A 13,903-nucleotide genomic window follows, 5' to 3' on the forward strand; every position below is an offset into this window, starting at 1 on the left:
CAGCATTTTCCTCAGCTTTATTGGGAGCTGAGGGCTTTGTTCAGCAGTGGAACAGGGCACTTTCTGCACATATCATCTGAGTTTTAATGCTTATGGGTTAAAATGAACAGAATCATCCTAGCTGAGAATGAAAAAACAACTGTGAGATGTTGAACTCATCATTTCTTATCTTGTTTTGACACAGATGTGCTAATGCTATTTAGCACTTTGTTTACTCTCTGAACTTCAAACTCTCCTTTTATAAGCTGGAAAAATAGCTAATTTTTACAGTATGATAGGGCAGAGAAACAGAAATAAATGGTGTAACTAGAATTCTATTGCAAACATCACCATCAAATACAAGACTTTGAAGGATAAAGTGAAAAAGATAAAATCCTTATCTTAGCGGTAGGACTATGAAAGTAGAAGTAATCAGAAAGTTTCCCTGGATCCAACAACACTGAAGGGCTAGGAGCACCCATAGAAATTCCTGTGGCAGTAGATCCACACATTTTGCTTTGGGTTTTCCAAGGGTTCTGACAGAGTTCTTTGTTGGTCTTAAATCATCTCACATCTTCCACTGATCATAATTCACACTGGATTGTGATCATACATTAAAGAGGAAAGCAGTGATGGACCTTATAGGGTCAAGGGTGCTCCAAGAATTCTGATTTCCCAGCTATCACTATTTTCTCATCCCAGTTTGCCTGTAAATTATCGTTTCAATAAAATTAATTAGGTTCTTGTTATGGTTGATAAACTCCAATTTTACACTATTTTTTTTTTCCTTTGTTACATATTTCCCGTCATCATTCAGTTCCTATGTATTTTTGGTAATGATTTAACCTTCTGATTTTTTTTTTTCTCTGCAGATAAGAAGCCGAGTGCTCTGGAGGACACCAAACCCAAATAAGATGAATTTCTAAATTGATCACTCTTCTCTAGGAGTTTAAGGGAACAAAATACTCCAGCTTTACCAGAAAATCTTAGGCCCAGGCCATGGAATTAGAAGGAACAGCATGTGGCCAAAGATTGCTACACTGAAAACAGGGCATGGAGAAATTACACAACAAGGCAGGACCTGGGGATTTGGCTCATGTGATGCCAACCTGAGATCCTGCTCAGGCAATGCTGAATGCTGATGTCCACATCTATTAAATCTGTTTACTAAACTGTCTCATTATCTATTTTGTGTCAGGATTTCTTTAGGGTGTGGTGGAGTTGGACAGATGGGCTTCAAAACCCTTCCTTCAGGCATGGAACAGGCAGGATTGGACAGATGGGCTCCAAGACGTTACCGTAAGGCCTCGAACACATGGGAAGAGAAAGGAGAAGGGAGAAAAAACAGGCACTCCCAGCTCTAAATGCAGGCAGAGAAGCCAGTATGAGATGTGGGAAACTTGCAGAATCTCTACCCACCCATCATCCCACAGCTGAAACAAGGACAGCTCTCCAGGAGACATTGGACTGCAACTCAACAGCTGCAAATACCTGTTTGGTTTTTAATATCATTACTACTCACAGATGTGCTGGAGGGGAGTTTGTGCAGCAAAGTGCCTCAATGTTTTTTTAATAAGTGTTTTTAGCAATGAACACATGCTTTTTCTTAAAACCAATATGAAACCATATTTAAAGTGCAAAGGAGTCTAAGTAAGAACTGACTGACAGTCTTTTAAGTATATATATATTTTTAACCTCCCAGATCAGGCTTTCCAACCTCTTTTTCTAAAGAAAAACACAAGACAGCAAAATAACCTTTTTGGCCAGTACTGTATTAACTAAACAGTCCCTTGAGATTAACAACAAACAAATATTGAAGCAGACTTCCTCAGGAGGTGATTACACAAAAAAATTCTCTTTTTAAAGTTCATGAATCCAATCTTGAGAAAGGTCAAGAAATGATCAACAATGTGATCCCAGCATCCTAAGTATTCCTGTAAGTAAATATAATGCCTGGCTTTAGAAACCTTGATATTTAAAGGGAATTATGTGAGTAATTACTTCAGAGTGGAAAAACACCCATCCTGTCTGTTGTAAATAATGTGGAACAGCCCCAGTGACTTTGGGGACTGTGAAACTGCTGGAAGTAGGGGCAAGGTGGTACCTTCCTGTGGTCCTGGTGCTCATCTGTACAGATGGATGAGAGGAAAAAGTGTGCTGAATCCAGCTGTTTCACACCACAGCAGGATTTCCAGGTATTATGGGGATTCTCCGTGACTGTTTATGTTGGCTTTAAATACTTCTCTGTCACACAAAGTGTCCTATTAATGCCCATAGTCACCAGGCACTGCCTGAACACTAGGGCAGATCCTGCCCTGAGGAATTACTGTCTCATAAAGCAACCCCACAGGAAGTAGGGAGGGCTTTTACACCTATCAGATAAAATCTCTGCCACAGTGACACCAGGAGTGAGGTGCAGATTGCAGTAATTGTAACGTGTTGCTATTAAAGGAATAGGTAATTAGCTCCAGTGGATAATCATCATGCTTCACACGAATTCTGGGTGTCCAAACTGCAGATATACGGACAGCCACGGGGCATTAGGTTGGGCAGCAGGTGTATAGTCTAAGTCTTTCTCCATACTTTTTTTCCTATCAAGAACAGAAATAAACCCCAGGCATCCCAAAGATCAGCTGTTCACTCACCCACTCTCAGCACACCCCCCAGCACCACGACACAGGCTGCGCTCAGGACGTTGCTGGCGTTGCTGGGGAACTCGAGGGTCCCCAGGATGTAGAGTTCTCTCAGAGGGGGAAGAGCCACATCCACCAGGACAGTCCTATCTGAAAAACAAAGCAGAGAGTTGTTTAGGCCAATGGCAGCCTGCCAAAAATACTTGCCAAAAAGTGTGGCATGGTGGTGAAGAATTTCAGCTTGGCTTGAGTTTTGCGTTATTCAGATTGGTTTTCATAGAATCACAGAATGACCTGGGTTGAAAGGCACCTTAAAGACCATCTTGTTCCAACTCCATACCACACTTTCCACTAGCCCAGGTTGCTCTAAGCCCCCTCCAATACGGCCTTGAACTTCCAGGGATGCAGTCACAGCTTCTCTGGGCAACCTGTGCCAGGGCTTCACCACCCTCTTAGGGAATAATTCCTTCCTAATATCTAATATAAACCTAATCTCTTTCAGTTTGAAGCCATTTGCCCTTGTCCTGTCGCTCCAGGCCCTTGTGAATAGTCTCTCACCATCTTTCCCATTTTTTCCTCATGGAATTGACGAAAACAAGAACAAAAAAATGCCATATCCCTGGAAGTGTTCAAGACCAGGTTGGACAGGGCTTGGAGCAACCTGGTCTGGTGGAAGATGTCCCTGCCCATGGCTGGAGGGTTGGAATGAGATGACGTTTAAGGTTCTTTCCAACCCAAACCATTCTGGGATTCTAGGAAGTGAAAAAAGTCCAACACTATCAGCTAAGTGCTTCAGGGTGCAAATGGCCTGCAAGTCCCCCATTTGTCAACAGCAGTGATCAGTGTGACAAACTGCAGCCACACACCATGAACTACCTCCACTGACTCCCTGTCACTGCTTCTCCCTCTTTGCAGTTTGGATTTGCTCTCCCAGGTTTTGTATATGAAAACCCACCTCTTCCTCACCATCCAAGAGGAAAGCTTTGCTTACACCAACACAACCTGCAGGAAGCCAGAGCTCACAGAAACACAGAATCATTAAGGTTGGAAAAGACCTGTGAGACCATTGCCAGGTCCATCATGAGTTCCTCCATTCTGTATTCATATTCCCCTCTAAAATTAGTTAACAATGACCAGGAGAAGCACCATTCCCTCAGATCCTTAAGGAGAAAGCAAGAGGGATATTCTTATATCGCAGAACTGAGTGGGGACTGTTGTGGGTTGAGCACAATGGCAACGTCACCGCTGCTTCCTAAAGCTGCAAGTCTGCAGCCTGGGAACCTTTAAAATGCCCCTTAAGTGTTCCAAGTAGGAGATGAGCAAGGATCTAAATGCTGGATCATTTAGAGCTAGAACAATGCACAGAGGTGAACTCCACCCTCAGGGCCCATCTAATGTTCTTGGATGTCACTAAGAGCTTCTCAGTTGATTGCACTGGAAAACAGCTCTGGTCCTGAAACTGTGGTTGCCATCCCCTTTCATTACTGGCAAGAGTAACAGTGTCCAGGTATGGTGCATCTCTCAGTCACTGGGTGTTCCTGGAAGCAGGAAAAGAAAGGTGTTTCCCTAACAAGGGGCTCAATAATGTGTTCTAATCATGACTTTCATAGAAACAGATTGCAGAAAAAAAAAATTTCAACAAAATGACAACCCCACCCTACACAGAGATTTTCTGTGACTTTCATTGTTCTCATATGCATTTATTGCAAGGCATAGATATACAAAACAGGAGAGATTAAGGAGCATGCATATTTTTGGAGTGGATTTTGACAGAGTGGACAATGGGAAGTGACTTGAGAATGGGACACTTGAAACCAGTTTCGTGGGGAATATAAGAGCCATGAAGTGTTTTGGGAAGTGGTTCAGCTGCTTGATGGTTTCACTACTGCCTGTGGACACTGGCAACTGCTTTGGATGGGAACACAAATGTGTACCCACACAATGGGTAGCACACAGAAAGTCCTTTCCCAAAAATCATGTAATTAGGGGCCAACCCAAACTACTTAGCACAAAGGTTTAAGAACATTTCCAAGCCCTGTTTGCAGGAAACATAATCAATATGATTCTGTGAAAACCTACCTCTGTACTCTCAGAAGTAGATTGAAAGAAAATATTAGTAGGCTGTCTTTAATAGTAGCATTTCCTAGTTTTTGACTCCTTAGTTTTGCAACCCGGAAGTTTCACAACCTCCAGGGAAAGGAAAATATTATTTCAGGTTGTGTTTTCAGGTCTGGAGTTGTGGCTCTGCTTACAGACTTGTTTGTCTCCTACATACATGTTCCTGCCTTTATCCCTGTGACTCAATTACCCCACCTGTTCCTTTTCCCCCTGTCTTTTTATCCTTTCTCTCTGGCCATGAGCACCCTGAAAGCCCAGGACTTCTGCTCTCAAGGACTACACCAAGTACAGCAGCAAGCCATGGTTAACCCGAACCCCTCATCCCAAAACAAATTCCCTGAACCCTTGGGCTGAAACATCTTTCAAGAATACAAAATTTTCACAGCATTCAGATGAAGTAAGTCTATACGGAGCAAGGGCAATTCTTTTCCCCCTAAATCTTATGCTGTTAGTACTTAATATGTTTTTACAGTCATGAAGAGACTCCTGTCTATAATCTCTTTACAGGACAGGTACAGTCCCATGCCCTGCAGAGCTGTGAAGGGAAGGCTCAGGATGTGAGGATATGAAACAGAGAGGAGAATAAGAGGGGAGATGTTGCTAAAATGGTATCTCTCAGACAGAAGGGGAATCTAGTTTGTGAAATCACAGCTCAAGAATGTGGCAAATAGCTGCAGTTGACAAAGGCCATAAGTATATTCATCAAACACAGGCTGAAACATTTTTACAAGGAAAAGCAGCAACGCTCCCAGGCATGCCATTTATATGTCACATTTCAGTCTAGAACAGAGATTTTTGCTGAGTTGCACATCTTTCTAAAAAAGGTTTTGTAAAGGAAATGCTGACTGCTCTGTAACTGTGGCATCATGTGTGTGAGCGTTGAAACACAGGAGTGAGAAATTCCCCCACTCAGAGATATCTCTGAAAACATAGAGTTTCCTCAGTTTAAAAGGACAGCACTCTGGGGTGTGATGATGTGGGTGTGAAGTCCTCAGAGGGTGAAATGTTGCTCTCTAGAAACAACAGAACACTCCTTTGACAGGGAAAAAAAAATCTTTCTACTCTTGAGGAAAGCAAACAGATTCAAAGGCAACTTCCTTACAGAATACGCTCATTTACCTCGTAGAGGGAGATATGACTTAGCAGTTAAAATAATAAACTTTAGGTCACTCAGCTCAAAGGATTTACCTTCAGAGAAAGGCAAACTGGAGCTGTTTTTCCCCCATGAAAATATTCATACAAGGGCAAGAAACCACTTTCAGCAAACCATAGTTTGAGCCTGGAAACAGGGCAGTGTTTCATTGTACATACACTTTCTTCAGACAAAAAGCTCACAGGTATGCCAGAGTCTTAATGTTCAGATGTACAATACTGAGAAGTCACTAATGACTCCAGCAATGACACAAAATGCCTTTGATCAGCCACATTGCTGTATAAAACACCATAGCATGCCATTGAATGGAAATCAGGCATAACAGAGGAGCTATTATATGGGATACAGTACTCCAGCATTCATCTCTTCAAACAGAAAAACTTCAAAGAAAATCAAAATCAGAAAATGAAGAACAGAGTGAATTCCACTACTGGAGGAAAAAAAAAAAAAGAAAAAAAAAAAGGAAGATAGAAATTGCCAGAGGCTACATGATATCATATCAATACCCTTCAAAACAGCATTCCTTTGCTTGGAATTATAACACATTCTCCTTCCACCCAGGGCACGCTGCATCAGGAGTGTGTCACACTAAAAGCCATAAACCAAAGCCCTGCAAATCTCAGGGCTTTGGGAAGCTAATGCCACTGCTGGCTGCTGGAATGGCATGACTAAACTCCTGCGGCTTGTTTTCCAAGGTGCTGGGGCTACTGAAGCCTGATGCATGTGAGAGGTCCTTGTGGGATGGCTGTGGCTCTGGAGGATGAACCTCCAGGGATAAAAGCTCAAGTTGTGGCAGCCTGAGCTGAGGATTTCCAGATCAAGCTGGAAGAGACTCACATCCACTGGGGAGACAGACTCTGATGAGAACTGTAGCAACACACCAACACTAAAAGTCACTAAAAGTCACTTTAACATGAGGGACCCACCTCTGTTACAAGTGAAATTCATCCTCGTACTAAGGAGTCTGTGAAGTCAAACAGGTCAAAAAAAGGAAGAACTTAGTACACAACCCCAATTTTCAAGTTTGCCAGATCTCTAGGTGTCAAGCAAACACCCAGCAAGAACACAAAAACCTTGTTTCTGATATGTATATTTTGCTAAGAGAGGTATTTTCTACCTTTTCAAACCTTCCTGAGTCCAGCCCATGAAGTGGCCCTAATGATGCAATTTTGCTTATTTTGTTAAATAAGCGAATTGAAGATTTCAATAGCCAAATTTAGGCAGTGCCCCAGTTCTCCAGTGAGCTCTAAGAATCCACATTCAGTCAAAGATTTCAACAGTGTCAGACCAAAGTGTCAGACCAAAGTCTTTTCCTGAACTTCTTCACACTAGAAATGAGCATTAAGCTTGTATTATTTGCTTTTCTGGCTCTAAAACTGTTCTTTGGGGGCTTATAGGACTAAGCCAGTCATGCACAGAATACCAGAAGTAGGCTCATGTCTTGGCTTTCAACCAGAAAATCATTGTAGATGGCTCGCAGAAGAGAATTTTAAGTAACCAAAAGACAGCAAAGACACAGCTGCATCCTGCCAGGAGTGAATCACAAAAACTTATTTAGGTGTGCATAGCAGCACAGAATTCAGATGGTTTGTAGAATATTCTTTCTCATGAGAACAAACTCTCACTTTTTTGAAGCCATCTGGAGTTATTCTGAGTTTAGCAGGGTCTGCACAAACCAATGGAAATGGGAAAGGAAACATCTATAAAATGCTACAATTAAACATACGTTTTAAAATTTCTGATTTAATTTTAGATTTTGGATCCAAGCAAGGGGCTGACTTCCTTTAAAGTGGAACCTGAACACTTGTGGCAGCAAAGCAAAGCATGAGAAACGGACAGAAAATTAATCTTGCCTAACTTCATTTAAAATGCATTTATTTGAGCAACAAATCCAGTTCCCTTATCACACTGGTGAGGACCATGACTCCAGTTTAAGACACTGTATCTGTTGGCTCCAATGCCAGTGAGTATCTCAGCACCTCCAAAGCAGCAGGAAGGAAGAGGGAGAGCAGAAATAAAATAGAGGGGATGACCAGAAAAGGCAGACATGCAATGAAATAGATGGTGTGATAGACAGCTTGTGTTTGTGTTCTTATTTGTGTTCTTGGGATAAAATTGAAGGAGGATTCCAGAAAGGCACTGGAGAGGAGAGCAGCTTCTTCAATCAACCAACACACACATTTACTCTAGTGATGGGAACAAAGAGATTTTTTACAGAACCACAGAATCATGGAATAACCTGGGTTGGAAGGGACCCACAAGGATCACCAGGAGTCCAGCTCCTGGCCCTGAACAGAACAGCCCCAAGAATCCCTCTATGTGTCTCAGAGTGTGATCCAGACCCTCCCCCAGCATCACTGCCCTTCTCTGGACATGCTCCAGCTCCTCACCTTTGCAGGAAACACAGAGGAGTTTTATTCATTGTGCATCACAAACATCCTTCAGTTTCCAGTCTCTTGAACTGATCTAAACAACAGAACCCCAAACACTCAGCCAAACCTATTTATTTATTCATTTGTTATTGTCTGCTTCTGTGTAAACTGTGATTTACCTCTGTGCCTCTTCATACCTGCATCTGACACAGGATGTTGAAGACTGGAATGTTCTGGTCATACGACAGTCATGGGCTGTTATTGGTGAACTGGTTATCACAGAATCACAGAATCATTAAGGTTGGAAAAGACCTCCAAGAACATTGAGTCCAACCTGTGACCAACCTGTGACCACCTTGTGACCCAGCCCAGAGCACTGAGTGCCACATCCAGACATGAACACCTCCAGGGATGGGCACTTCCCTGAGCACCCCCTTCCAATGCCTGAGCACCCTTTTCATGAAGACATTCTCCCTGAACTCCAACCTTTCCTACTCTTCAGCTCAATGTAAGCTCCCCCCAAAAGTGAAGAAAAGTAATATTTTAAAAAGTACAGCGTTGTTTTGGTTTTTTTTTTTTATATTTATCAGAAAATTGAAGATTAAACTAAATATATATTGAAAGTGGATCGTAATTCTGAATGTAACCTGCAATTATATATATACATACATACATAAATATATATATATTCTTTAATGACACAGGCCAGAGAAGCTCTAACCATGACTGAGGCTCCATACCCAAATACAAACACAAACATTTCCTTCCACAAAAGCCATAAACCAAAACCAGGTGGGAGAGGAATAGATATGAAGCGTTGTTATCCACATTTCCAGAAGTGGAGCTGTCATAGGTAGAGAAACTTAACTGTTTTCAAAAAAATGAGAGGGAAACAGCATCAAGTTCCAGAATATTTCAGGTGCATATCAAACAATATTCAAGGGATCATTCAATCATTATATCTGGAAAGGCCATCAGGACCTCATGTAGTCCAGCTTCCTGATCAAAGGAGGGTTAGCTCTTATGTAAAATGGTTATCACAAGTTTTTTCTCCAGATTTTATTGCAAATTCCCTAATATATTTACTACAATCCAGTTTTCATGCAGTAATGTCGTAAGATGAGCTGGGGCTTAAATGCAACTCAGGTTGAAATACAAGCTGAAATACAGGCATAAGCTAAAATGTCTAGGAGGCATCCATGGCAAATGGTCTGAGAGATTACCATTGATAAGTAGGAATTGCAACAGGAAAATAAAACAGAAGGTGAAGCAATTGCAGAAATGTAAATTATGATCCTTGCACAAAACACAGAGAGAGATGGATCAAGACATGAGCTCTGTGTGAGTTGTGGTTCTGGGTCTTACAAATTCTCTTCTGAATTAAGATCCCTGCACATATTCCAGCTTTAAAGTCAGTATAAGTGCTTTTGTTCGTGTGTATGTGAAAATGGAAAAGAATTATCATTCTCTTCCAAAAACTACATTTTTGTACTGCAGTCTGTATGACAAGGAACAAATGCGGGGTCCTGCACACACTGGAATGGCCACCAGTGCCAAGGAGCCCATGTTGGGACACAAATATAAATCCCAGCTTAGGCAGAGCCCAGAACTTCTACAGAAGTTAACCACCTGCCCTTCCTCACATACTTGGCAAGATGATGACATCTTCCCCGGGGCCTGGGATGCTGCCGTTGGATCCACCCCAGCCTTTTCCCACATCATTCCATGTCTCTGGGTGTGACCATTTCCAGACAGCACCAGAAGGAACTACAAAACAGGACATATAAAGAAAGAATTATTATTTTCTGTAGCTATAAGAATTACCATTTCTTTGATAGTCAAGCATCTGTGACATTAACATCCTCCTTTTGTCACTGATGAAGCAACACTAACTGCTTTATGTTATTTTCCATGCTTAAAGAAAACTGCTTGATTAAATTCCCAGAGATGGGAATTTCCATACTTTCCTAAAGTATGAAAGATTTTTTTAAATGAGTGGTCAACTCTTCCAGCCTTGTTAACACCCAGAAAAGCAGTTTTCCCATTCCAAGGGGGGAACCAAGATGTGCCTTGGAAAAGCAGCTTGACCAAGACACATGGAAACTCCTGCTCCTTCCTGAAAAATTTCATTTTCAGCTCAACCCAAAAGAAAACTCCTCAGCCTTAGCATCAGGAAAATATTGGGAGAAACTGAGTTCACAAAATGCAGATGCTGGACTTGCACTTGTATTTTAGAGAGCTAATGAGCCAGGCTCCATCAATTAATTGCCCTTAAGTTTGTTCTGCCACAGGAGAGGAAGGAAAGCCTTCAAGGGAAAATCTTGCTCACTAAGTTTAGTAAATCCTAGACTAACGCAGGCAGGGCCTCCCTCTGGAGGCCTCTGCAAGCACCTACTGCTGTCCTTCCACTGTAAACAGAATTCTGGCATTCTTTTTCTTGAGGAAAGCTTGATTGGGGACTGAAAGCATGGGAGTAAGCTCATGCTTAGATTTTGGGGGCTAGACCCAGTTCAGTAATGTTGCTGTGTAGAAAAAAACCTCTGTTGTCAGCACAGGGAAACACAGAGTTAAACCCATGTCGAGTTCCCTAAGTTTGGGTCTGTCTTTCCATCACTTGTTTGTTCTGGGAGAAACACCCTGTCAAAATGTCTCTAAACCTTTTTTCCACATAATTGATTATTGTTAATACACAACATAGCAAGGCAGCTAGTACCAAAAAATATAAAAATTTAGAGGTCTCCCTTGTCTCTGGTATATTTTTCTGTCTGACTCAACATGGAACGGGGCAGTAATATCAGACTATGGAGCACTAAAGTACTCTGTAGTCTTACATTCTCCATGACCTTTCTGATCTGCTGTGGTATTTCCCAGCAAAAGTTTATAGTCTTTTATACTGTGGAATCACACATTTATCTTGAGCAATGGTAGATAGAGCTCCATGAAATGCTTCAATGAATACCAAGAGCCTCTGTTGGCTTGATAGATTTTCAAAATATTGAAGTGAAAAATAGCAATTTACTCCTGAAAAAGCCATAAAAAAGAAATGGTGTGACTCCCATACCAAGGCTTTCTGACATAGACCGTCACATACCTGGGGTGGGTAAAGCCACTCTTTCCTTCTCTTTCAGTGTGACCTGAATTAAGTCAGCTCCTGTGACTGAACACAGAGAATTTTAGGGAGTTACAGCAAGGCCTTTCAAATTAACACACAAAAAAATTATTAGATCAATTGCTACCCATGAATTCCTGACAACATCATACATTTCTTACAAAAACATTTTTTTAAGAGCAACTGTACATGTTTTCTAAGCATTTTTTGTCCTTTTTTTGTACTTTGAGAAAGGATTAAACAAACACACTTTAATTTACAGATATGGAAGGTCTCAAGACAACTCATTAGAAACAGCTAAAAAGAAAACATTCAACAATCGGAAATTCTAGGCTGGAACTCGAATCTCATTTATCCCACTATAAATCCACAGCAGTTCCACTCACACAAGTGATATCACACCATTGAATGCATAATGTATTGACTGGCTCAAACAGCGAATTACAGCTTTTGTTTTGTAGTTCGATTTTGATTTTTTTTTTTTTTTGCTCCCAAAATCTGCTATCTGAAAGAGATGCTTTAATTAGTCAGACTTTATAGACTGTAGACAGGGACCCTGTGTTCTCTGCTGTGAAAAGGGGTCAGCAGCAATTATCACAGTGGTAACCTTTGTGCCCATGTATTGTCAGCAGGAGAAGGGCCAGGATAATGCAAATCAAAGAGGAGCAGGAGAAAGCTGCTTCAGACCCTGCTAAAATCCCACCTCCTCTTCATCTTCAGTGGCATACAAAGGCACTTCCTTTCAGTCACCAGACTGGAACAACTGTAGGTTAAAATAGAAACACTCTGACAAACAAATAAATCTCCTATCCTCTGTCCAGCCCCTTATGGTGACCCTAAAGTGTTGTTGGAAGATTTTTTGGGGGGGGAAAGAATAATTGTATCAATGAAGCCATTGTCAGAACTTTCCTCAGTTCCAGAACATGCCTGGAACTTTCCTCTGTGTGTGTCAACCCACCGATGGGATTTCATGCCATATTGTAATTTACTTATTTTATCTTTAAACAAGTCTCTGTACTTTTAAATTGTGAAGCCCATCCTTCCCTACTTCCCTCCTTTTCTCCCAGTGCAACTGAGCAAATTTAAAATAACTGAGGTTCATTAATTTTAAGTGTTCAATAAATTAGTATGAATAATCAAAAAACTTGATTCTTTCTGATAATTACTATTTGATGTCAGTTGAAAGCACTCGATTGAGTTAGCAGCATATGCTCCTATGCCAAATGAGGCTTCCATAATTAAATAGAAACTGATTCCATGAGGTTTTTCTCATGTCTGATTAATTAGTAATCAGGTGCCTCAGCCCTGTTCTTCAGTGACACCTTCTCTCCCAATGGTAGCCAGGATCTGATCCATAAATCAGTCAAGTCAATCTGCCCCAAACCATCACACAGAGCTCACACTGAACAGCATCATGCCTTGAGTGGCCACGAGGTGAACATTTGAGGGGAAAATATGACATGAAACTGCTAATTTAAAGTCTCTGACACGGCTCTTGTGGCTTTCAGACAATATATCTGTGCACACTTCTATGGTTATGGTGCTTTTTCATCTCACCTACACGGGGTAAACCAAGTGCCAAAGCTGATAGGCTTAGGAAAAACAAGACAACCAAGCCTTGACACTATCCTTTTTTTCCTTTTTTGCCTAAATATATTTTGTGAGGTTTGTTGGGGTTGGTTTTTTCTTTTTTTTTTTTGCTTACTTTTGCAGGCACTAGAGTGAAATAATCTAATTAAAGATGTTTGTATTGTTCAGAGAAAAGCTGTTCTAATTAAATCCTGAGGGGACATAAAACTTGATCAATATGGTGCATAAACCTCATAAAGGGGTTCAATCCCCTTACACAGGGAAGAAAGGAACCATTGAGACTTAATTCAGCACTGAGCTTTATCTTTGCCTTGTCCAGAGTCAGGGCAATAATAAAAGTTTCTCGTAGCTGAAGTGTCATCCCACCACAGAGCATGACAACTCAAACCATTGTGAGTTATTTATACCCTTCACATGAGCATAGGAATCAGGGACAGAATTCTCCTCAGAATTCTCAAAGTCCTTGTAACTTCCACAATTATTAATATCAATTTATGTAAAGTGCAACAGTTGTGAATCAGCGGTGTTTTGTTGCTTTTTCCCACTCCTAAAAACTGATCAAGAAAGATAAAGGCGTTGGGATTAATCAAGGCTGCAGTGACACAGTCCTTCTGGTGGTTTTGTTTTGCTGCTGAGTACGTTATCACTGGGTTTTCCAGGACAGGAAGAGATACAGGCACTACAGATGAAGGACGTCATTAGTAAACATTGAATTAAGGTGACTCTTGGCAAAATGTAGTTATAAGGCTCCAGGGTTTAGTTGTATAAAACCTTTATAAGGCTCATCAATTTTCTGCCTTATTACGGCTCCTCCTGGATGTTTGGGCTGTGAATCATAAATATAGGCCTTCTGGATGATACTCCTGGTAACTTTCTCCTGGTTCAGGGCTCCTTGAGTGAACATGAAGGAGGAGCAACTCAGTCTTTTATCAGCTTTGCAGTGACTCGG

General features: G+C 41.3%; 1 protein-coding gene across 1 annotated transcript in view; it reads right to left on the minus strand.

The window, feature by feature from the left end:
• The window catches only part of PKHD1 (PKHD1 ciliary IPT domain containing fibrocystin/polyductin), a 237,594-nt gene that overhangs the window by 84,056 nt on the left and 139,635 nt on the right, over positions 1-13,903 (minus strand). Inside the window, exons 50-52 of the mRNA XM_039569948.1 lie at positions 11,347-11,412; positions 9,903-10,022; positions 2,625-2,762 (exon numbers count right to left, since the gene is read on the minus strand). Coding sequence (XP_039425882.1) covers positions 2,625-2,762; positions 9,903-10,022; positions 11,347-11,412 — 324 coding nt within the window. The remainder of the gene's footprint in view (positions 1-2,624; positions 2,763-9,902; positions 10,023-11,346; positions 11,413-13,903) is intronic.

The sequence above is a fragment of the Corvus cornix genome, chromosome 3 (genome assembly GCF_000738735.6).
Source record: "Corvus cornix cornix isolate S_Up_H32 chromosome 3, ASM73873v5, whole genome shotgun sequence".
In the NCBI taxonomy this organism is placed as follows: domain Eukaryota; kingdom Metazoa; phylum Chordata; class Aves; order Passeriformes; family Corvidae; genus Corvus; species Corvus cornix.